Source organism: Gorilla gorilla, chromosome 10, assembly GCF_029281585.2.
Source record: "Gorilla gorilla gorilla isolate KB3781 chromosome 10, NHGRI_mGorGor1-v2.1_pri, whole genome shotgun sequence".
NCBI classification, from domain to species: domain Eukaryota; kingdom Metazoa; phylum Chordata; class Mammalia; order Primates; family Hominidae; genus Gorilla; species Gorilla gorilla.
Genome location: NC_073234.2, coordinates 16,080,299 through 16,105,601, shown reverse-complemented (window position 1 = coordinate 16,105,601; position 25,303 = coordinate 16,080,299). Strand labels below are relative to the sequence as shown.

The 25,303-nt window shown below is 48.6% G+C and overlaps 1 protein-coding gene across 3 annotated transcripts in view; it reads right to left on the bottom strand.

The window, feature by feature from the left end:
* Positions 1-22,846, bottom strand: part of B4GALNT3 (beta-1,4-N-acetyl-galactosaminyltransferase 3) — a 102,908-nt gene extending 80,062 nt beyond the window's left edge. The window contains exon 1 of one of the 3 annotated variants that reach the window (XR_008670259.2): positions 22,240-22,800. Coding sequence is in view for 2 of the 3 variants with exons in the window: in XM_055357480.2 (XP_055213455.1) it covers positions 22,240-22,408 (169 nt within the window). In the remaining variant the exon portion in view is untranslated. Of the gene's footprint in view, positions 1-22,239 lie in introns of all 3 variants that reach the window. The other 2 variants (XM_055357480.2, XM_019039246.4) reach the window with 2 other exon arrangements.
* Between the last annotated feature and the right edge of the window lie 2,457 nt (positions 22,847-25,303).

Here is a 25,303-nt window from a genome sequence, read left to right as displayed (position 1 = left end):
AAATTAGCTGGATGAGGTGACATCCACCTGTAGTGCCAGCTACTCAGGAAGCTGAAGTGGAAGAATCACTTGAACCCAGGGGGTTAAGGCTGCAGTGAGCCATGATCATGCCACTGCACTCCAGCCTGGATGACAGAGTGAGATCCTGTCTCCAGAAAAAAAGAGGGAAAAGAAGAATAACACCTGTGTACACTTTCTTTCCTTCTGAAATGGGGTCTCACTATGTTGCCCAGGCTGGAATGTGGTTGCAGTTCACAGGCTCTATCATACATCACTTCAGCCTCAAACCCCTGGGCTCAAGTGAACCACCTCTCGCCTTAGCCTCCTGAGTAGCTGGAACTATAGGTGTGTGCCACGGTGCCTGGCTGCATATGCTTAAGAAACAGACACGTTTTGAAGCCCTCTGTGCCTCTCTCCAATCACATCCCCATCTCTCCCACCGGAAATAACTACCTTCCTGAATGGCTTCCTTGGTTTTCTCTTTACCAAATACAGACGAATCCCCACAACTTTTTTCATCATTGTATCCTCCAAATATTGATCTTTATTGGAACTCAATAAATGTTGGATAAATGAAGGGATGACTGTCCTAACAGAACTTAAAACTGGGGTTTTGACTTACTAGCTTTTTAACCTTGGACAAGCCTCTTTCAGCCTCAGTTTCCTCATCTGTAAAAAGAGAGCACAGATTCAATGCTCTCTGGGTTCCCTTCCAGCACAGGTCTATGATTAGCCAAGGAGATGTTTCCTGAAGCTTGGACTTGGCATACATGGACTGTAGCAAGCCACTGACGGACGATATCAGAGCTTCCCCACTGGTGTGCTGTGGCTGCTGGTAGGCTCCAAATGGTAATGTGTCCCAAGTATCAGCCCTCAGTGCTTGGAGCAGCAGAATCTGAGGGCTGGCAACATCCAACCACAAACCTCTTTATACCCCTATGTGTGTTACAAGTATCTTTTCCTGTCATTTTCTCTGTGTACTAACAGGAAGGAGGTTGAGAAGCACTCAATTAGATTATTGGCTCGGGGTTGAGTGGGAGGCTGGATTTAGCCTATAAACCCAGAAGGATTTGGGGACACCCTTTTCTTCCTGTTGCCCCTACCTGCCCCATTTCAGAGGCCCACTGACCTACCATCTAAGATGCCGTATCAACGTTTTCTGGTCTACAAAGCCACCTAGAAAGAGGAGATGGAGGACAGAAATATCCTGATGCAAGAGGGAGGAAGAAAGCACCCTCTGTGCAGAGGAACCCTCATCCAGGCTTCCCCACAGCTGAGGCTGAGGCAGGAATATGCCCCCAAGAGCAGACCTGGAGCGCTGTGTCCAGGGCTCCCTGCAGGGCGGCTAGACTCCCCCCAGCCATCCAGCCCAGCTGCCTGGGCCCAGCCACAGCTGTTGGCAAAGAGTGTCCAGGTCTAAAATTAGCTCTGCTCTCCACCCAGCAGCTCCACCATGCACTCTGGCAGACAGGGGCCCTGCGGTGAGGTAATGACTGGGGCCTGTCTGCCTGGCCTCAGGACAACACAGGGTTAGGAGAAGGCAGCACAGAGCAAAGTCCCACTTTCCCACCGTGGCCAGCCTCAGCTGGGCACTGGAGAAACCACGAGAAGCAAGAGTGACTGGGTGTGGGCAGCCGGACTCCTGATTTGCTTCTGGTTTTCCTCCATGTCTGCACCCATGGTGTCTACCCCGTCATATCCTAAGGCACACCAAGGAAAGGAAAGCAACCCTTCACTGAGAGCTTGATGTGCTAGCTTTCCAACTTGCTGCCATGGCACTGTGAGGTCAGGGCCATGATTCCCATTACACAGAACGCCACGGGGATGCTCGTCCCCTTAGTTGACCTAAGCCAGTGGCCCTGGGAGGAAGCATCCAGAGTCCCACCCCTCTTCTTTGGAGGGGAAGTCTGCTTCCTCGAGGGGCACCTCTAGTGAAAGCTCCCTCCCTCCCTGAGGCATGGCCATGACTCACTAACTCCCACCTCGCCTTCCCTCAGCGTCTGATGGTCTTTGTGGTGGGAGCTGCCAAAATAAGCAGCCAATTCCATGGCCAATCCCTGGGCAGAAATCCCTCCCACCCCTGGGCTAAGCACACAGCAGTGTTTCTGTGTTGGCTGCCGAGCAGGCAGGGAGAGATAGAGGCAAGGCTGAGAGGGACTGGTCCAGTCCTTGGCCTGGAAGGGCAGAGGAGGAGGCTGTGACAAAGATGACCACGGTCACCAGGGCCTGGGGAAGTGCCCCCAAGTCCCTGCGCCTCTCCCGCCAAAGGCTCCCCAGAGATGTCCAAGGACCATCGTCCATGACCCATGCAATTGCACCCCTCCTCACAGCCCCCGCCTAGGAGCCCACCCTTTTATTCTCAGGTGAGAGGAGGGCTGAGGACAGCCGCGGTCAAAGGACCATCGTCCACAACCCACGCAACTGCACCCCTCCTCACAGCCCCACCTATGGAGGCTACCCTTTTATTCTCAGGTGAGAGGAGGAGGGGTGAGGACAGCCGCGGTCCCGGAGATAAGGCTGGGCCTGGGTCCCACTCCCCGTCCTGCTTGAACGAAAAGGCGAGGTCACCAATAGGAACCCAGGCATCTCCCCAGGGCTCCTTATCATAGTCTTTCTCCAGCCACAGCCAACTCAGAATCCCCAGTGCTGAGGCCAATGCATTTTCTTTGGGAATAATGTCAGTCAGGGGGACCTCAGGAACCACGCCGTCAAGCCTTCCGTGTTTACGGAAAAGGAAACTGACGTCCGGGGGCAGAGCTGACCTGCTCAAAGTCACAGAGCCAGTTCCCACAGAACCAAGACTGGACCCCACACAGCCTGAATCCCACAAGAGTATTCTTACCCTAACCATATGCTTAAGAGAAAAAGGACTTATGTTTTTTCCTTTTTAATTGGTCAGTTCTGAATAGAACTCCCCATCCTGGGCCGGGCGCGGTGGCTCACGCCTGTAATCTCAGCACTTTGGGAGGCCGAGGCGGGTGGATCATGAGGTCAGGAGATTGAGACCATCCTGGCTAACGCAGTGAAACCCCGTCTCTACTAAAAATACAAAAAAATTATCCAGGGGATGGTGGCAGGCGCCTGTAGTCCCAGCTACTCCGGAGGCTGAGGCAGGAGAATGGCGTGAACCCGGGAGGTGGAGCTTGCAGTGAGCCGAGATGGCGCCACTGCACTCTAGCCTGGGCGACAGAGCAAGACTCCATCTCAAAAAAAAAAAAAAGAAAAAAGAAAAAAAAGAACTCCCCATCCTGGTTTTTTTTTTTAATTGGTCAGTTCTGAATAGAACTCCCCATCCTGGTGACAAACTCCAGGATCCACTGCACTCACATGAGCAAAAACGAGAGACAAATCACCCGACCACAAAAGGCCTCAGTTGGACACGGTGTTCCCCTCCAGCCTAAATACTCTATGATTCTACAACGTGGCCTCTGCCGTCCTCCTGCTGCGGCAGGTCTCAGTGAACACAATTCACCAGTAACTCTCCCTGTTCCTTGGCCAAACGTGCTGGTTTCTTCCCAGGTATCATTCTTCTGGACTTTTTATCTGTACCTGACACAGTTGCTCAACTTCCCCCTTATCAAGAGTCGTTAGAAGTAAGATCCTGTCCCCCATATTTCCCTGACTTCACTTTGTTTCTCTTCTTGGCTGTTAGGTGACCAAAGGTCCCCTAAGTATATCCCCTTTTACTGCTGATGACCAGATTCAAAGTCCCACTGCCCCTACCCAGTTTGGCAGTCCAAGAACAACAGCTCAGGGAAGGGATCTGGGCAGAGTGGGACAGTGACACCATCAAAGCCACAGCCATCACTGAACACGGTGGCACGTGCTTGTAACCCAGCTACTCTGGCGGCTGAGGTCGGATGATGGCTTGAGCCCAGGAGTTTGACACCAACCTGGGCAACATGGCGAGACCCTGCTTCATTTAAATAATAAAAAAAAAAGCCACAGCCATGAAACAAAATACCTTCACCAAGAGTCAGGTCACTGCAGAGAGACTCTAGGCTGTCTCCTGTGGCCTGCTGAGCTTCTGAACTCTGCTACATCCCCTACCTGGAGCTGAGTCAGAAGCCTTGATTCCTTCAGGACTTAATAGGTTTGTCTGTGCCAGCTTCCTCTGGCCTTAGTTTCCCCTCTCTATAAAGGAGGCTGTAACCTCTGTCTTCCCAGCGAACTCCAGGATTCATCACGCTAGGTGGGTGTCATTTTCCACTTCCATTGTCCATAAGGACACCTTCCCAGATGGGTGGAAAAGGACCAAACTTCCTTCAGGGAGAACAGCAGTAGCAACCTCTGATCCTGAAGGTAACCACAGCTGTGACTTCCCAGGAGAAAGGTTCTATGTAAAAACAGGGTACTGTTGTTTGCCTGCCCTTCCACCCCTTCCTTCCCAAGATTGGTTCGTGAAAACCCTGCCGGCTGGAGAAAGTGTTCACCACCCTGGAACTTTCCCAACCTTCTTAGAGATACAAAGGATCAGAAAAAGATAGAAAAACCCTTTCTTAAGGATTTTTTTTCCTGTTGAAAAAGCTGCTAGAAGAATCATCACTGAAAATATCACAACAAATTTCTATATCCCAGAAACTGAACTTCCCTATTCTTTTTTGTATTAACAAGTACCTTGGGTAGTTTTTGCCCATTTCTTTTTCTCAAAATGGTAAATGTTGACTTCCAATTTGATAGCTCTTGCTTCAATCAATAAATACTTCCCTAAAACAGACAGGTGGTATTTCCTGAGCAACCTAATTAAAGCTTTACTACTGCAGAATTTTCTCTATGCAAATATTTTTTCAATTTTCATGCATCAAAGCAAAATTGAATTCTCATTCAACAAAGCTAAATCAGGCTTGGATATTTTTTTTTACCTCCTCTAATTTTTTTTTTTTTTTTTTTTTAAAGACAGAGTGTCACTCTGCCACCCAGGCTGGAGTGCAGTGGTGCGAACACAGCTCACTGCAGCCTTGATCTCCTGGGCTCATGCGATCCTCCCACCTCAGCCTCCCAAGTAGCTGGGACTACAGGGTTGGGCCACCATGCCTGGCTAACTTTTACATTTTTTGTAGAGATGGGGTCTTGCCATGTTGCCCAGGCTGCTCTAAAACTCCTAGGTGCAAGCAATATGCCCGCAGCAGCCTCTGAAAGTGCCGGGATTGCAGGCGTTCTGAACCACTGTGCCCCCTCTATAATCTTCCAAACATGTTCTGAACCTATTTGTTGCTACCTCTCTGCCACTTTTCTTTAATCTGTCACCCATTTCACTTTTTACCCTCACACTGCCAGTAATGGACTTCCATCTGCTAAGCAGAACTAGGACTATGAAAATATCTGCCCTTATCAACTTGTATATTTCTACACAGAGAGAAGAATAATGGATAAGACAGCAATGTTTTAAATACATCATGAATCTGTCTACCAAAGGGCTTCATCATTCATGTGTTCCAGGATTCTTTTGATTTAAAATCAACTTCATCTATTCATTATTTCCCATCCCTTCTCAGTTCAAGAAGGTGAGAGAGGAAATCATGACTCCATTTGCCTTTTATTTAAGAAGCTGTACACTGGAATGGGTTCCGTTTCTCAGGACGGGAGTGTGCAACAAACGAGCCTGTTGGATGAAGAATGTCGAGCCCTGGCCTTTCTCTTGCAATGCGAAAATTCAATTCAACCTCAACAATAACTTCTTTGCAGGTTACTCTCCAATATCAATGTCAATGCAGGGTGTCAGTGCATGGATCACCCCTAAAGGCAGCTGAGTTGGGAACACGCATGATCCACCCCCAACTGAGTGGCAAGAACTTCAGCTAGTTCACTGGTAAGAAAAAAATAGATCAATAGACTTGAGGTTGGTCTATATGCAGGCACAATATACTACCAGACTGCTAGGGCAATTAGAAAAAGAAAGGACCTTCCCTGACCTCGTGAAACTCAGATGTTAAAAGCAGGCATCCTCAGCAAACCAAAAGGGAATGAGCGAAGGCAGAGGGTGAGTGGCATGGTGTGTTGTAAACAATAGTCTAGGCACCAGGAGTCCTATAAACTGCTATATGGGCAGGCTGATTAAAGCTCTCCAGGCTTTAAATTCTTCACTGGTAAAATCAGGAGGCTGGGTAAATAGATAACCTTTTTAAGGGGCAGCTCAAGTCAATTTGTAGTGACTGCCTGGTGAGAAATGTTGAGAAAATTCTGAGACTGCATCTGAGCTCGGTAAAAGAATTTCATGTTCTATTGGAGATGTCTGCCATGGGCCTAGAGGAAGAAATGCAGGTATAATCCATTTCAGAATTTAAAATCTCTGGACTTCTACTTTGCTTTTGGTTTTCTTCCATGTCTGCACCCCTGGGGTCCACCCCGTCCTAGGATTCTTTGATATGTGAAAGTCAGCATGCTAAAACCAATCAAAACAGGGACAGAGGGTATTGAAAAGCTGATTAAGTTATAATAAACAATAGCGCCTGACATCTACTGCATGTATCTTCAAATCAACATTCAATTCTGGGCACATACTAGGCGCTCAGATAAGCATTTATTTATTTATGAGGCAGGGCCTTGCTCTGTCACCCAGGCTGGGGTGCAGTGGCGTGATCACAGCTCACTACAGCCTCCAACTCCTATGCTCAAGCGATCCACCTGCCTCAGCCTCCCAAGTATTAATAACTAGCATTACAGGTGCACACCACCATGCCCAGCTAATTTTTCTCTATTTTATTTTATTGTTTGGTAGAGATGGGGGTCTTGCTATGTTGCCCAGGCTGGTCTTAAACTTCCGGCCTCAAGGGATTCTCTTACCTCAGCCTCTAAAAGCACTGCGATTACAGATGTGAGCCACTGTGTCCAGCCATCAGCTGACATTTATCAAACACTATGTATTAGAAACTGTTCTAAGTACTTTATCTGTATTATTTCACTTAATTGTCACAAGAAAAACACAATGAGACAGGTACCATTAATAGTCCCATTTTACAGAGAAGAAACTGGGGCATATTGAGGCTCAATAATATGCTCACTGAGGCGCAGCTTACTAAGGACAGGAGCCGGGGATCAAAGTCAGGTAGTCTGACTTCAAAGCTTCTCACCACTATGCCATGGTAAAGGAAGGAAGAAATGGAGGACCAAAGACAGCAGCAGATGGCCTGGAGGGCACAACAGCAATGCCAGAAGTTAAGGCAGCAAGGATGGCCATGTCCCTACGGAGGAAACATGGGCACAGTGAAGCCTGCGCCGACCCGATTCTAAGTGAACTGCCTGCCTCTTCCAAGCATTCCATCAATGCTGTGGGGAGAGTGAAGCAAACTGTCCTAACCAGATACTCTGGAGCCATCTCTGGCTTCTCTAGCAACCTAGCTGGGACACGCAAGACCAACCCAGATGAAGCAGGAATGAAAGAAAGTCAGTGCTCAATTGTAAGTTTCAGAAAACTTAGGTGCAACAGAAGTTCCAGAAAGAACGAAGTCAGCTGGTTCTAAAATAATTGAGGAAGGCTTCAAGGAAGAGATGAGAGAGAAGGATAAGCGGAGTTTTGAAAGGCAAGCAGAGGGATGTCATGAGACTGGAAAACAGCAGGCACAGGGTGAAGAGGAGGCACGGCAGAACTCAAGGGAAGACCAAGCCCAGGGAGGAGACCTCCGGTTCTCCCAGGACAGCAAGTGAGGGTGAAGCTACTGCTCTCTGGATGGCTGCTTCCAGATGGATGATTTAAACACTCTTCTGCATCTCCCAGCAGCAGGGCTCTTCCTGGCTCTCTTTCTCCCACTTAACATCTGTCCCCTGCAACTAGAGCAAGGAGATTTAATAAGGAGAATATTCCCAAGTCATCAGACTCCAAGAACATACCAGGCACTGGGTAAAGCTTCAGGCAGAGTTCTTAACTAGGGATCCATGGATAGGGGTCAGGGGACTGTGTACCTCCTCCCAAAATAGTATGCAAAATATACAGGAGATGGGCAAACTTCTGGGGAAAGTGTAACTATTTCTTCATCAGATTCCTTTTTTCTTTTCTCTCTTCTCTTCTTTTCTTTCTTTTTAGATAGGATCTCACTCTGTCACCCAGGCTGGAGTACAGCGGTGAGATCATAGCTCATTGCAGCCTTAAACTCCTGGGCTCAAGTGATCCTCCCACCTCAGCCTCCTGAGTAGCTGGGACCACAGGCATGCACCACCACACTTGGCTTTTTTTTTTTTTTTTTTTGAGACAAGGTCTCCCTCTGTCACCCAGGCTGGAGTGCAGTGGTGCAATCTTGGCTCACTGCAACCTCTGCCTCCCAGGCTCAAGTGATCTTGAGCCTCCAGAGTAGCTGGGACTATAGTAGTGCCACCACTTCCAGCTAATTCTTGTATTTTTTGTAGACAGGGTTTCATGATGTTGCCCAAGCTGATCTTGCACTCCTGGACTCAAGTGATCCACCCATCTCAGCCTCCCAAAATGCTAGGATTACAGGTGTGTGCCACCATGCTTGGCCTGGGCTAATTTTTAAATTTTATGTAGAGACAGGGTCTCGCTATGTTGCCCATGCTGGTCTCAAACTCCTGGGCTCAAGCCATCCTCCTACCTTAGTCTCCCAAAGTGCTGGATTACAGGCGTGAGCCACCGTGCCTGGCCTCTTCATCAGATTCTTACGGATGTATGTGATCCACAAAAGGTTAAAAATCTCTCCACGAAGAGGGGGAAATGCCCAGGTCCAGTATCTAGAAATTCACAATCTCATGGGGGAAGACAAACAGACAAAAATAACTCTGATCCAATGCTAAGGTTGATAAGTGCACTAATGGACGTGCGGAAAAAGTGTTGTGAGGGAGGTGACGGGGTTAGTTCCAGTCTGGCTTTCAATAGGACATCCCCCATCCCCCCATACTAGTTTTGGGATCTGGGTTTGTGATGAAGAAGAAACAGCCACGATCATTTCTGCCCATCCCAGACAGTCTTTAGCCAGTACCTCTTTCTCAAGCACTCCTGGTAGAAAACTCCAAGTCTGAGGCTGACTCTATTCCTGCCAGTGAGGTGAAGGAGGACGTTGTTTTCAGGACAATGGATTAGGAAGGAGACGCTTATCCTGAAAACCAGCAATGACTCTGTTCTACATTTTTTTCCTCTTCTACCCAGCTCCCATTCTCCAAATTCCTGAGGTCTTTGTAATCCTGACACCCTTTTTGGTGTCATGTCCTCCAGCCCTGAGTTATCTGTCTTAGGACTGTCACTTCTGGGAGAGCCCCCTCACCCTCCAAGCTAGTCCCTTTGTGCGATTATTGCTTCTTTTTCTTCCCAAATAGCATCACCATCTCAAATCCCGATCTGTTTGTTTACGCAATTATCCTCTGTCTCTTCCTCACCATAAATGTATGCTCTGTGATGGCAAACTCTTCCAACTTCTTATTCCCCATGATCTCCCTAACACCCAGAGCATAGCCTGGCATATAACAAGTGCTCAGTAAACACCTGCTGAATGAATGTCTGCCTCCCCACCCTTTGCATTCTTCTGTAGGACCACCATGGTACTCAAGCTCCAGAGAGGAAAGTACAAGGACAAATGAAGGCATTTTTTTCTCAGGAGACCATTTCTGAGATGCTGGATGCACAAGACAACCCTTATTTAAACGACTGTGGCAGAGTACAGCCAGAGACCCACGTATGAAACCCACAACTCTGGCATTCCATCACTTTCTCCATTAACCCTACTGCCAAACTCTGTCACTTCCTGCCTTGACACGTCTCAGCTTTCATCTGCCACTCCTTCCGGCTAGGCACTCACCACCCACCCTCTCGGTCACTGCAGTAACCACCTCACTACGTCCTAGCCATCCTGCAAGCTTCCAACAGCCTAATCAACCCACAGTCACAAGTTCCTGGGATGTAGAAAGGGTTGGTAAGTATTTAAAGGCAGTGGGGTGGCTCACGCCTGTAATCTCAGCACTTTGGGAGGCTGAGGAAAGAGGATTGCTTGAGCCCGGGTGTTCAAGACCAGTCTGGGCAACATACTGAGGCCCATCTTTACAAAAAGTTTAAAAATTAGCTAGGCATGGTGGTGTATGCCTGTGGTCCTAGCTACTAGGGAGGCCAAGGCAGGAGGATTGCTTCAGCTGAAGAAGTCGAGGCTGCAGTGAACCACTAGACTCCAGCCTGGGTGAAAAGGCAAGATCCTGTATCCAAAAAAAAAAAAAAGTGTTTGAACAATTAAAGTACAAATCAGTGGATGAAAAAAAGAAAACACTCCCTCCATATCAAACTCCTGCTTTAAACAATTTATGTTGGCTAGACACAGTAACAGTGGCTTGTGCCTGTAATCCCAGCAGTTTTGGAGATAGACGCAAAAATATTGCTTGAGTCCAGGAGCTTGAACCAGCCTAGGCAACATAGTGAGACTCTATCTCTACAAAGAAAATTTTAAAATTAGCAGGCATAGGTCGGGCGCGGCGGCTCAAGCCTGTAATCCCAGCACTTTGGGAGGCCGAGGCCAGCGAATCATGAGGTCAGGAGATCAAGACCATCCTGGCTAACACTGTGAAACCCCGCCTCTACTAAAAATACAAAAAATTAGCCAGGCATGGTGGCAGGTGCCTGTAGTTCCAGCTACTCGGGAGGCTGAGGCAGGAGAATGGCGTGAACCCGGGAGGCGGAGCTTGCAGTGAGCCAAGATGCACCAGCCTGGGGGAAAGAGCAAGACTCCGTCTCAAAAAATAAAATAAAATAAAATAAGCAGGCATGGTGGCATGCACCTGCAGTCTTGCCTACTTGGGAGGCTGAGGTGGGGTGATTGTTTGAGTTCAAGAGTTTGAGACTGCAGTGAGCCACGATCATGCCACCAAACTCCAGGCTGGGCAACAGACTGAGACACTGTCTCTAAAAATAAAAAACATCAGTTAATCAATAAAATAAATGTATGTTGCTCCCTACCAAGTCCAAACTCAGCAACCTGGCCCTCAGGAGAGTCCACAATGAGGTTGCAACTACCATTTCATCTTCATCTCCTTCAAGCCTCTGCACTACAGAACTTGTGTTCCCTACAAAAGTTTGTACTCCCCAGACTTTCCACTCAGCTTATGCTATATTCCTCAAATGGAAATATTCACCTTTGCTTAGACACACATGCCCGAATAACAACAGCCTGCTGTCTCTGGAGGAGGTATTAGAAATTCAAGCCAGAGGACTTCCTTTTGGAAAATGCCCGCAGCAAAATATTAAAAATGCTAGATGAAGTATGACAAACTGCCATTTTATTTACATAGTAAAGCCCTCCACAAGGTAAGAGAATCTCCAGCAGCCAAATTTGAAGATGTAAAAATCAGAGCAGTAAGCAGATGCTAACATATTGGCAGCCTCTTGCAACCAACAATTTTAGATAATTAAATACATTTGTTTTAAATTTTTAAATGCAGAAGAATGATGTAGTTTCTTTATTTTTATTTATTTATTTATTTATTATTATTATTTTGAGACAGAGTCTTGCTCTGTTGCCCAGGCAGTAGTGCAATGGCATAATCTTGGCTCACTGCAACCTCTGCCTCCCAGGTTCAAGCAATTCTCCTGCCTCAGCCTCCCAAGTAGCTGAGACTACAGGCATGTAATCTCATGCCCAGCTAATTTTTGTATTTTTAGTAGAGACGGGGTTTCACCATGTTGGCCAGGCTGGTCTTGAACTCATGACCTCAGGTGATCCACCCGCCTCGGCCTCCCAAAGTGCCAGGATTTCAGGCATGAGCCACCACGCCCAGCCTATTTATTTATTTATTTATTGAGACAGAGTCTCACTCTGTCACCCGTGTTGGAGTGCAGTGGCACAAAATCAGCTCACTGAAACCTCCGCCTCCTGGGTTCAAGCCATTCTCCAGCCTCAGCCTCCCGAGTAGCTTGGATTACAGGCATGCGCCACCACGTCCAGCTAATTTTTGTATTTTTAGTAGACAGGGTTTTGCCATGTTGGCCAGGCTGATCTCAAACTCCTGACCTCGAACTCTGCCTGCCTCGGCCTCCCAAAGTGCTGTGATTACAGGTGTGACCCACCATGCCCAGCCACAATGTAGTGTTTAAAAACCCAACAAATTTGAAATAGAACAAAATAAAACTTACAGATATGAAAAATACAGTCACTACACTGGGCACGGTGGCTCACGCCTGTAATCCCAGCACTTTGGGAGGCTGAGGCGGGCACATCACCTGAGGTCAGGAGTTCGAGACCAGCCTGACCAACATGGCGAAACCTAAAAATACAAAAATTAGCTGGGCGTGGTGACACATGCCTGTAATCCCGGCTACTCGGGAGATTGAGGCAGGAGAATGTCTTGAACCTGGGGGACGTAGGTTAGAGTGAGCCGAGATCGTGCCACTGCACTTCAGCCTGGGTGACAGAGCGAGACTCCATCTCAAAACAAAACAAAACAGTCACTAAAATGAAAAAATGGGGTAGAGGTCTCTCCCTCCATTTCGTTCCCTCATTTCTCTACCCATTTTCTGTGCCTGTGCAACGTCCCCTGCCTTCTGCTACCGGAAGTCATTCACCTGGGACGTGCTGCCCATCTCCACTGCCCTTTCCCAGGCCCCCTACTCAGCTGAAATGGAAAGAAAGGAGACCCGGGACAGAGAGTACATATTGCGGTGTGTGCCTGGTCCATGAGGGAATCTTCCACGTCCTCATCCTCCTGCCCACCTTTGCTAAGAGGTGCTGGTGAGCAGTCGGGACCAGCTGGCTGGTGAGGGAGGTGTGCGTGAGCACACGCTGCACACATTCGTTTGAACCTGGGCTTGGCAGGCAGGGTGGAAAGCAGTGGATCAGAGGATTTGTAAGAAGATCTCAGCAGGGAGGCCTTTAATCTTTTAGGCAACTGCTTGTACGGAGACCATGTTGTCAGAGATGACCTTGGAGGCGAAAGCAGTCAGAAATATTGGGAGAGCTGCCACCTCTTGGTTCAGGCGACTGAGCCTTGAAAGACCAGGGCCAGAATGTCAAAGATATTCCCTTCTGACTGTCCCTTTCACCCCTTAGTGACGTGGGCAACTTCCAAAGCTACTCCTGCAAGGAAGCATCTCTCTCCAAAGATTATGGAACTGAAGCCCTCAAAAGGACAGGAAATTAGTTACAGGTAAACTGATTTCCTGTAGACAGGAAACCAGGCAAATTAGTTACAAAGCTAGGATGTACACTGGCCATGCACGGTGTACATTAACTGGCCACATGCGGTGGCTCATGCCTGTAATCTCAGCACTTTGGAAGACTGAGGTGGGAGGATCCCTTGAGCCTAAGAGTTCAGGACCAGCCTGAGCAACATAGTGAGACCCCATCTCTAAAAACAAAATTTTTGTAAATAAATAAATAATGAGATAACTGCCAGGTGTCCCTGCCTTTTAGCCCCAGAAATCCCAGTGTGCACACAGGGGTATGCAGCAGAGTGAGAGGCTATCGCTTCCCAGTTGCTGTGCTTCTGTGTCCTGGTACAGCCCCCCAGACAGCTCTCATTCTCAGCAAAATCCTTGACTCCTAACCTGGCCCCCACCCCTAATATAAATCTTTGCCTGGGACGGAAAGATGCAGGCATTGCTGAACATCACGGAGGAAAAAAGTGATTGAAGAATGTGTATTTGGTGGCAAGTGCTGGATATGGATGGCATAGTAATGCTGGGGTACTGGACACAGCTGTGTCATGGGCTGAGAAGTTTAAGAAGCACTGGAAAAAGGGCCAGTTGAGGAATGTGTCTATTTGCCCCTCCTGCACAGCCATTCTCTAATTCCTATCAGACTGAGAGGGAAGAGATGGGAACCAATATTCATTGAGCTCCTAATATGTGCTAGGCTCACTAAATCTCATTTAGTCATAAGGAAAGCTCTACGGGAACAGCATTATAGCTCCACTACCCAGACAAGGCTCCCGAGACTTACAAAGGAATAAGTACCTTCTACAAGGTCTCACGATCGGTGAGTCATGGCGCTTGAACTTGAACCTTGCCCTGCCTTCAGACTCCACAGTTTTTCCAGGAATTATCAATGCTTTTCAGTCCACTCAGAGTCTGCCACAAAAAGTAAATGCTCCATAAACATTCTGCTTTAAGTTTAGAATAAATCACTTCTGCAGCCACCCACGGTTTGCAAAATAAATAAAAATTGCAGAATACACAACGTTCAATTTCCCGAGCATTTATACATAAAGTCTTTGGTCGGCCTGGAATGTGATTTCTCTATTTCCACTCCCACCTCGCTCTATTCTCGTCCATTGTGGGCCCTCTTCCTGGGTCGTGTGGCCACAAAGCAGAATGTGAGCTGTGCAGAGTGAGACACACACATAGCCTCTGCAAGGCACCACGAGAACACAATTTCAAAGAAGAAATGGGTGGAAGAGACACACAAAGTCTATTCCCTGGGCAGGGATTCTCAGCTGCTAAATACAGGGGCTAGGTCTCTAAATGAGTTTGTGACTTTATGCATCCAAAAGCCACAGGCTGGCAGCAGCCATAGATCTTCACGTTGAGGTGTCCTTGCTGGTGTGAGGAGCTGGTGTGAGACCTTTGCAGGGATGGGTGCCCACATGACACACCAGGTTTCTGGACTTCCTGGCCAGTCTCTTAGCTGTTCTCTCGGTAGTGTCAAGGATGCCTCCAATTTTATTGAATTTGCCTTGTATGGTGTCACTGTTTTCAACAAAAGTGGCTCAGTCCCCAATATCTGTCAGTAAATTCTAAGCTTTTGGTAGTCTTCTTATATGGAAAGACGTAATAATTTATTTGTGGATGTGATTCAACTTTTCAGTACCCAAATAAAGACCCCCAAAAAGGTCAGGGCAATACTTTTTTGGCTTTTTAAGTTTTTAAATCCAGACTTTTTGTCTAAGGCATCCTGGAATCCAACATCTGCTTATCACTGCTTATTACACTTCATTTTTTCAACAATGTCTAGGTCAGAGTGGTGACATTTCAGGTGATTGTTCATTTCTTCTTCATATTTGTATGTATACCATAGCTCTTTTGTTGATTTATTTTATGCCTTGATTTGGTCCAGGAAAAACTAAAGTAGTTTACAATGACCATATAATATAAGATGACATAAACTGGAAGTAGTTAGTTGTGGGAGTGGGGAGATAAAGGTACAGTCATAAAATTAGTAGAAAAATACAGATCATAAAATCCTTTACACTTTTCTCCAGGTGAAGAAAAAACTGAATCCTAAAGCTTCCTAGTAACCAACACGACGGGAGAAATCAGAGTGATTATGCAACTTACATGACCAACAGAAATTAAAACAAACCGCTCAAGAGAAGCACAGCTATTTCTAAGATCAAGACCAGAAGAAACATGTTTAGAGGGTTCTCATACATGAATGAGCAAAAGTTCTCAATTCCACCCTGGCAGAGTGCTACTGGGGAATTTCAGAGGCTACTATGTATCCTGTAGTCTTGAGGCCCCTGGTCTTCCTTGGCCTTAGGTTATTTTATTAGTGATGCTATGGTGCCTAAAGGCAAAAAAGTGCTTTCGCAGGGTTAATGTGGTCCAGATACACAGCTGTTGTCTAGTATAATAAGCATGGATTATTTTTATCCCTATTTTATTTTGTTTATTTATTTATTTAAGACACAGTCTTGCTGTCACCCAGGCTGGAGTGCAGTGGCGCCATCTTGGCTCACTGCAGCCTCTGCTTCCCAGGTTCAAGCGATTCTTGTGCCTCAGCCTCCCGAGTAGCTGGGACTACAGGCACGCACCACCACACCCAGCCAATTTTTGTAGTTGTAGTAGAGATGGGCTTTCATCATGTTGGCCGGGCTGGTCTCGAACTCCTGACCTCAAGTGATCTGCCCACCTTGGCCTCCCAAAGTGCTGGGATTACAGGTGTGAGCCACCACGCCTGGCTGCATTATTTTTATAATCATAAAGAATATCATTTTAAAATGAGGCCGAGCACAGTGGCTCACTCCTGTCACTGAGCCCAGGAGTTCAAGGCTGCATAAGCTAAGATCACACCACTGCACTCTGGCTTGAGAGACAGAGTAAGACTCAGTCTCAAAAAATACTTTCATTCATTTAATTTAAAAAATTGCTAATAAAAAAGCACCACAATCTGTATTATTCCATTTATATAAAATATTAAAATATGCTAAACTAATCTATGCTGATGGTAGTGATTCCTAGCACCGCCCCCCCGGGGTACTGGCGTACTGGTAATACTCTGTGTCTTCATCGTGGTGCTCACAACACAGGTATTTTCAGTTTGTGAAAACTGCTCATCAAGCTTTCCGTACATATACTTGAAAAAAAAGAGGAACCACAGGGACGATTTGCATGTTTATTTTCTTAAAAGTTGGTCAGTATCAGGCCTTTTGTAGTTATGAAATAAAGAACATATTGAACATAAAAATAAATTATATACTAAAATATTACAAGAATACAAAGAATATTCATTTTTGCTTATCCAATGGATACTTCTAAATTCAAAGTAGCACTTGTTAACTTGAGTCTGCAAAAATTTAAAGATCTGTCACACTTTGCTCAGAATATACAACACATGCAGCCCAGTGCCCTTTAGAGCCACTATCCGACTATTCTCACCTCTTCCACTCGCATTTTTGTATAGTGGTTAACATATAAATCTATTAATTATGTGAATCACAAGGTCAAAGAATTGTCTGAAAACTCCAAATGTCTGGTTGGCCTAGTTAACACCACATAATCTTTACATATAACGAAAAGTGCTTGTGGAAAATAAAAGTGTAGTTTTTGAGACTGGTGGAACGCTGCAGAGGAGAACTAGACAGCGAGCGGCCAACTCCAAGAACAGCCTCTAGGACCCCTTCCAAAGCAAACTCTGCTATGTCGGCTGCTCTGCTCCACAAAGCTTAGCACTAGAGGGCAAGCCCAGGCTCCATGGCCTGGAAAATTACTGCAGCGTACGTACCAGCCTCTCCAGAAGCCAGCACGGAAGCACTTTCAGAAGACCTTGTGCTACAAAGCAGTTATAACCATGCACAGTGTCTGAACAACTCCCAGGACAGGGAGTGGCAGGCAGCCCCAGCACCATCAAGCAGGGGAATGGGACCTCAACTCCCAGGACAGGGAGTGGCAGGCAGCCCCAGCACCATCAAGCAGGGGAATGGGACCTCAACTTGAGGGTCCCTGGGTAGCAGTCAGGGTAAAGATGGCAGATGCGTTGCTGAGGTTCTGCCGGCCACATCAGCACAGGGACTGAGAGACCAGGGAAAGGAGAGACTCTAAATATGGGTAAGGTCACCTATTGTCAAAAACTGCATTCCTCGTATAGGCAATGCCCAAAGAAAATACGCTTATGATAAAAAAAAAAAAACAAACCATTGATGTCTTATCGCTTATCTTCTGTATTTGTATTCAAAGGCTATTGTTGTGTATATGTATTATGGTACAGGGAACAAAAATTCCTAAGTTCTATTCTTGGATCAGTCCCTGATAAACACAGTATCTGCCAGTGGAAAATATCAGGTGCTTGGAAATTCAGAGCTGACACATTCATAACCAGAAGGTACTTATCTGAGCGCCTAGTATGTGCCCAGAATTGAATGTTGATTAGAAGACACACATAGTAGCCTGGTGACTGGAATATCAGCATAAAGAGCGGTAAACTGGACACGTGAAAAGGAGCTACACGAGAGGTAAACCGGACATGTGAAAAGGAGGTTCCCTGGGACAGAGAGGCACACCCGCCAGAGCTGCATGAGACACAGTCCCTGCCCACAGGAGCACACGAGGCGGTTGTGCTTGCTGCTTCACTGGGTTTCAACTCCATGCCACACTATTCCTCCTCTGCCCACACATCTGTCTCATTTGCTTCTCCCTCTCTCCCTGCCTGCGTCTCAGATTACTGCTGTGCCCTGCATTACCTCTGTCACTGGAGGGTTTGTATCGTTTCCAAATCAGAATGGCTGTGGTGGCCGGAGCTGCAGTCACTGCCTCACACCGCGGGTGTGCCTCCCTCAGCCCACTCGAGTCAGCCAGAAGTCACAAAGGCCAACCAGAGAGATGTGGTACAGATAGAGGTAAGGCAGCGAAAGCCAACGGCTTCCTGAGCTTCAGAATACTTTGGGATCCAGCAAGTAATCCTGGCACTTAAACGGGAGATCTAAAAGGAGGCAGCGCATGCCATCCTTCCGTCTTGGATTTGCGCCCAAATGTCATCCCTTGGCTCTGAGATATTTCATCTCTAGAAACCATTTTTTTTTTTTTTTAAGTAGAGCCTCGCTCTGTCACTCAGGCTGGAGTGCAGTGGTGCAATCTCAGCTCACTGCAACCTCTGCCTCCTGGGTTAAGCAATTCTCCTGCCTCAGCCCCCCCAGTAGCTGGGATTACAGGTGTGCGCCACCATGCCTGGGTATTTTTTTTATCTTTTTTAGTAGAGATGGGGTTTTGCCATGTTGGCCAGGCTGGTCTCGAACTCCTGACCTCAAATGATCCGCCCACCTCGGCCTCCCAAAGTGCTGGGATTACAGGTGTGAGCCACCACCCCCGGCCTCTAGTCCAGAACTCTGCCTTCAGATAGAATCTTTGCTGATCCAATATGAACAAATGGGTATATAACTTGTGAAAACCTGCCTAATTGGAGAATCTTTAACTTCCAATAACAATTTGTTCCCAGGGCTGCTTTTCAGCCAGTACACACCAGGATAGCCGTACCACTTATTAAAACACTGAAATCCTTATGCATGTGTTAGTACAGTGGCTGCCCCAGGCCCTCTGAGTGTCCCACTGCCACCCGGACCCCTCCCCAGGACAGCTTCACAACCCAGCAGCTAAAGAGTTAATGTTGGGCTCAACAAGGGGACTCGTCAGGACCCTGTTCCAGAACCACCATGCCACACCAAAAGTATTGTTACCCTTACCCGTCCCATTCTATAATGCTGCCGTATTCTAAAACTTTCAACTGCTTTCTGCTAGCTACTGAATAAATGCCACTCTTTAAGGTCTTTATTCAGCCTTCCACATACAGCATCATTCTCTATTCTTCTTATACCCTCTGTTTCACCAAACTCAGCTGCTCAGTATTCCCAAACATAAACTTTCCCCGACTCTTGGTCTTTGTTGACGTAACTCTTTCTGTCTCGAATAGCCTTTCTGTATCCACCAAAATCTTACCAACTCTTCAAAATGTCCCAAAATGTCACCATTTCCATGAAATATTAGTTGGGAGAGCTGTGCCCCCATTTCGAGAGGCGTCACAGAAACATATGGGTCGTATGTTTGCAAAACTTAATGACTGCTTCATATTACAACTATTTTCATATAGGCACCTTAGCTTTCCTCCTAAATAAAGCTGTAGATGCTAGAAACCACATCCTGGTCATCACACCTACATGGCCTGGCATGATGCCTGGCTCGAGGTATGTGCTAAGTAAATATTTGTGTAAATGAATGCGTGAACAGTCCTAATTCTTTTGTCCATTTTCTATTTGTTAAGGATTTTGGTTGTTTTTCTCTGAAGCCACTCCAGTTGTGGTTGTATCTCCTTCTGCATATGGAACCAAATTGCACATCATCCACATTTTAAACTACTGGGTTATTTCACGAAGATAAAGAAGGAAATATGCTCCCCTGTCATTACTGGTAACCCTGGAGTTTGTGACTGCCATCTCTCCATACTCTTCTTCCAGCACCAGATCCAACACAGGGACAGGCAAATGAAAGGTTCCTGGTAATGGGGGCTGGCCTTCCAGATGACAGGGAGCTGGTGGGTGGTGGAGTGAGTTGGCAGGGACTGCTAGAGAGGGGAGGCAGGGTGGCTTGCTGGAAAGCAGAGCCAACAAGCTGGTTCTGGTTGCTGTGGTTGAGGCCAGAGGTACAGGCCTGGGAGGTGCAGTTTTACTACCCTGGTTCCTGTTGGTATCCAAGAGTGTGGAGGTGGGAATGCTAGCAACCCCCTTCCCACCTCTCCTTTCCTAATGCCTCCTCCCTGGCTCTCCCTCCAGAGGAATAGCTCTGAGCTGAGAATGAAACCTATAGGAAAAGAGGGAACTTTGATACAAGATGTCTGGGCTTCTTAACAACAAAAAAGGATGGGAGACAAGGAGGCAGAAACCACAGCTCCTGTCTAAATCTCATTCCACAGGGAAATCGAGAGTAGAATATAACGGGACAGCCCAGGACACAAAGACACCCTGCATAATAGATGAATTTCAGGGTTCTAAGAGGAGAGAGGAAACAAGGTGCATCAGTGTGTGAGCTTAGCCTCCTGTTAAAAACCATGAGTAAGGAAACAAAGTCAATTCTGGAATAGAGGCTGGGAAGAGTTTTCTGGATAATTGGTTTGGAAAAGAAAATAAAAAATAAGGAAACCCAGTCAGAGAGTTAAGATTCATCTGGGGGGGGAACCCAACAGACTCAAGAATTGATGGGTCGGAATGAGGCGGCCCATGGGAGACACAGGAAGAGGTCGAGGGCCAGAGTGTCAGATTATGACTGTGGCAAACTAGATCCAGGTTTGAGGAGAAAACACACCGGAGGTAAAAGAAAAGTGAGGAGAGGGAGAAAGGGAGGTTACTGATTCCAAGGTCACAAAGCAACTGCCTTTCTCTCTGTTTTTAATTTGTGCGCGAGATCCCACTGGTTAAACAAAATGATGGCTACACTGGGAAGCGGTGTGGCCTCCCAGGCCCCCACCCACACACACTCCAAAGGAGCTCATCCATTTGGGCCTGAGTGGCCATGGCGGGGGAGAACAGATTCACTCTCTGTCTTTCAGAAGGAAGAACAAGGCCCAGAGGAGGGAAGAATTCACTATGGGCGGCAGATTTTGGTCATCAGAGGAAAGGGCTCTGCTGCATGGAGCCGTGGCCCCGGGGTGGAAGCTACGGCTTCTTGGTGATGTGCTGAGCTCTCTGGCCCTGGAAACGCTTGCGTGCAGATCAGTCTTCGTATCCAGACTGAAAGACACCTTGGAGATCATTTAGACCAAAGTCCTCATTTTCACCCGAGAAGCTGTCGTTTTTCCCTTGATTCCCCCGCTAGTTAGTGGCAGAGCCAGTCTCCTCTAACTCACAGCCGGAATGATTTCCATCACCACAGAAAGGTTAGGCCATAAATACACATTTCCAACCTGAACCAGCTCAGCGACTGTCCCTAGTAATTCTCTCTCTTTGGCCACAAGAGAAGGCACAGCACCACACCCGACTCTGGGTAGAGAAGCTGACACGACGATAGGTCAGAGTCAGAGTATCTTCTCAGCAACTTGCTCAGCCACTCTGTCCGAGTCTCCCCAAAGCGGGAGGAAAGTGAAGGCATGGGAGGCCCCGTGCCAGAACTTTGAACCTCGGCTCCCCGGGCTTGGGTTGGGCACCTGCTAGTAACGGGAGTTTCTCCATTTCTTTTCCCAACTATTACAGGATCTTTTACGGCCCCTGTCACTGTCAGTTCTACTTTGTTAGGCCCATCCACAGTACGTTGAAAACCACCTCGACAGCCATACCTATTGATGTAAAAAGGCAAAGAGACCATGCTCTCCTGTTTTCCTAGGAGGAAACTGAGGCACGGAAATATTAAGTGGCTTTGGCTAAGTTAAAAACAGAAGTAGGAATCTACCTGCTGCCCGGTCCACTGTGCTGTCCATCATCTCCTTAAACTGGGGAGTTTGGTAGATTGCTCAGGGTTCAGAAAAGTGGCAGAAGGGGCGGCCCGAACAGGGGAGAGAGGGCGCAGCGAGGAGGTGGGAGATTCAAAGAACCGAGGACGGAGGCTGGGAGAGGAGCGACGTATGGGAAGCGGGGAAGAGAGGGGACTCTCCGAGGTATGGTAAAAAAGAACCCCCCTAGAAGATGCAGCAGGAGAGGAAACGGAGTGAGCCAAACAGAAGGCGGTGGGCAAAGTTTGGGCTGCGCGGACTGGAGCGCGCGCCCGGGTGTGGACGGCCGAGGGCATCCCGCACCCGAATCCCTAGCTCGCGCGTGGACCCCACGGACCTCCTCCCCGGGAACCGCGAGCCCGGAGCGGCTGGAGGGGCCCGGTCTCCGCCAGCGTCTCGGCGGGGCGGGCGGGGAGCCTCTCTCCGGGTCGCTCTCCGAGGGGAGACGCGAGGAGCCCCGAGGATGCCCCGGACCCACATGGCCGGCGGGCAGGCCCGGGCTCGGGAATTCTGCGCTCGGCCCCGCGGCTTCCCCCGCCCGCAGCTCTCCCCGAGTACGCGCGGGGCGACGCCGGGCACCTGAGGGAGAAATGGGTGGGAAATCCGGTCTGAGGATGGGATGAGAGGCGGGTCCCCCCAACGCAGGAGCCGCCGCCGCCCACCTCCGCGCCCTTCGCCTCCCCTGGGTGCTACTTACTCCGGTTCAAGGGGTTCCCGCCGACCTGGGCCGACGCCACCAGTTCCAGATACAGAGTCCAGAGCCCCACAGACACCACGGCGAGCGCCAGCAGCAGCCGGAAGCGCCTCCGCAGCAGCTTCACCGGGCGCAGGAGCAGCGGGAGCCGCGCGGCCCGGGGGCTTCCCATGGCGCTGCGCCGAGGCGGCCGCCGCCAGCGCGGGCTCCAACCCCCCGAGCCGCCGCCCCCTGGCCGGGCCCCGCGCCCAGGGCGCCCCGCGTCCCGGCCCAGCGTCTCAGGGCTGCGCCGAGGCCGTCTCCCCCGGCCGCTCTCCGGCGGGGCTCGGGCTCATGCTCCGGGCGCGAGGGGTCTCCGGGCTGCGCGGGCGCCCAGCAGGTCTCTCCGGGAGCCGAGCCCGGCTCCTCCTCCGCGCGTGTGTTCCGCGCCGGGCTCTCCTCCCCGCGCCTCTCCCGTCGCAGGCTCGCTGCCGCCCTCCCTCCCTGCGCGCCCGCCCTCACTCGCTGCCCAGAAGGAGGCTTCCCCGGCGCCCGCCCGCCTGCCTCCGCCCGCGCCTCCGCCAGCCCCGGACCGGGCTCCCGGCTCTGGGCTCTCCTGCTCGCGGCACCTGGCCCGCCCCCGCCCGGCCCCGGCCCCGCCCCGGGCACAGGTGGGCTCCGCCCCCGAGAAGCCAGGGACACGAAGAGGCCATTCTGGCTTCCCTAGGGGAGCGAGAGGTGGGGCCAGAGAACTGGTGCCTGGTGCCTCCCCCGACTGGGAACGGGTGGGATGAGGAGGGGGCGACTGATGATCCGGACTCTGGGTGACCGAGGGAAACCGAGTCACCACCCAGGCGCCTAACGGTGTGGTTTTGAGCAGAAGCGAAGTAGAGGCTGGTTTGGGCGACGCCCAAGGCTTTAGCCTCAGAGCCTTTGGTCGCCAACAGCAGCGACCCGACTCCCTGCTTGACGAAACCAGTAGGCGTGAAATATCACGGGAGCCACTGGACGCTTAGCTCAGACATAGCTTCGTTTTCCAGTTGAGATTTGAAGACCTTTCTTCCCAGCCTGAACCACATCTCCGAGAGGCGCTGGGGAAGTCATACAGCCCCCACGGTGAACCCCAGCAAGCAGTTTTCCCCAGACTGGGCTGGAATGGCTGTTTGAAGAGAGTAGGTGTTTGAGGGTTCCGAAAAAGAATTTTAAAAAGAAAAGAAAGGTATTCACTCTTAGAGTTGAAAAGATCAGCAAGATAAGCCAGGCACAGTGGCTCACGGCTGTAGTCCCAGCACTCTGAGAGGCTGAGGCGAGAGGATCTCTTGATCTCTGGAGGTCAAGGCTGCAGTGAGCCGTGATTGCGTCAGTGCACTCCAGCCTGGGCAACACAGCAAGACCCTGTCTCAAAAAAAAAAAAATCAGTATTCCAGTCCTCTGCCTTCAGGCAGGTAAAGCATTATTATCTGATTTAAATTAGATAAATTATCAAGGGGCAGAATAACTGCCCCAGGTCATTCAGCAAGTTATACTGCAGTTTTCTTTTCCATTATCTCTCCTGGGAAAAATGGTCAGGAGATTATGGGAAAAGTGAAGGATCAAAGTGTTCCTGGACATTTTAAAATCAAATGAATATCACACAAGTACTGTTCCAAGACAGAGGTTCTCACAGAATTGAGAACTATGTTTCCCTTCTCTCTGTTCTCACCTCAGTTGGATATTCAATAGTTTCTACAGGACTTTTCCTAATTAGCCTCCCCAACTCCAAGCTTCCCATCGCATCCTGTCCACTACCACCAGATGGTCTTCATAAAAAGCCAGGCATGATGACAGGCACCTGGAGTCCTAACTTACTCGGGAGGCTGAGGTGGGAGGAGTGTAAGGTTGTAGTGAGCCACAATCATGCCACTGCACTCCAGCCTGGGTGACAGAGCAAGACCTTGTCTCAAAAAAAAAAAAAAAAAAATCCCGTATGTACTCACACACCTGCTCAAAAATATTTAATGGCTTCCAATGCTTATTGATTAAGATGCACACTGTAAATCCAGAATTCAGGGCCTTCCAGAACCTTTTCCAACTTTATGTGACCATGTGAAACCTGCTCCAGCTAAAACGCGTTTATTCACTACCCTCCAACACATTTTCTTTTCTAGTTGGTCAACTTGTACCCTTTATCCAAGGTCCATTTCAGATTCTATAAAGCTTTCTTGGACCAGCCAAGTCCTAAGCAACTCCTTCCTTTTTGGAGCTTTAGTAGAACTTGCCATCTGTCTCACCATCTGATATGTTGGAACTTACTTGGAGTGTGTGAGTCTTGTTTTCCCAACCTCACTGTAAGGCTTCAAAAATGGGAGCTGCATTTCCAGTGGGTGGTACAATGTCCACTTAGCACTTAGGAAGGTTTGAGGATGGGGGTAGCACTTTGAGCAAACATCTTCCAGAACTTTCACTGTAGTTCTTTAGCAAAGGGTGAATCCAAAGGACAGTTCTCTAATTGCAGCCCCTGGGAAAGGTCTCTGTGAAGTTCCAAAGCCACAGATTCCTGTACTTCTCATGTTATTCTTTCTTTCCACAAGTCCAAGATAGGAGCAGCCAGTGTGTGCACAGCCTGTGCAAGCTCGGCTGAGTCAAGTGGGAAGTGACCGGGCCCTGTAAATAGAGTCCCTCTCTTATTAAGGGCAACCCAACTGGATTTTAGGTTGAGTCACTTTTAACACTTTGTCATGGAAACAGGTGGCAGCCTTGCCACAATTCTCTCCCCAAGACTGAGAAAGCTCATGCAATCACTTTGGTCAACCAAATGCTTGAAGCATCTATTATGTAGGAACTGGGAGAGATCTAAAACAAGAAGCATGCTGTTTAGTTGAGGAAAAAAGATAGTCCACAGGAAAAGAAATCTGACAGTTTAAAGGCCAAATTTATGGTCCAAACATGAATCCCAAAGAAATTCAGAAGAGGAAGGAGATCACCCTGTACCTCTTGATTTTTTGTCCTCCTCTTATTTCTACTTTGTTTTTATAACTTGAGCAGATCATTACTTTTCCAGCTTACGGTGAGAGGTGCCAGGAGTCGAAGAGAAAAGAGGCCAGGACAT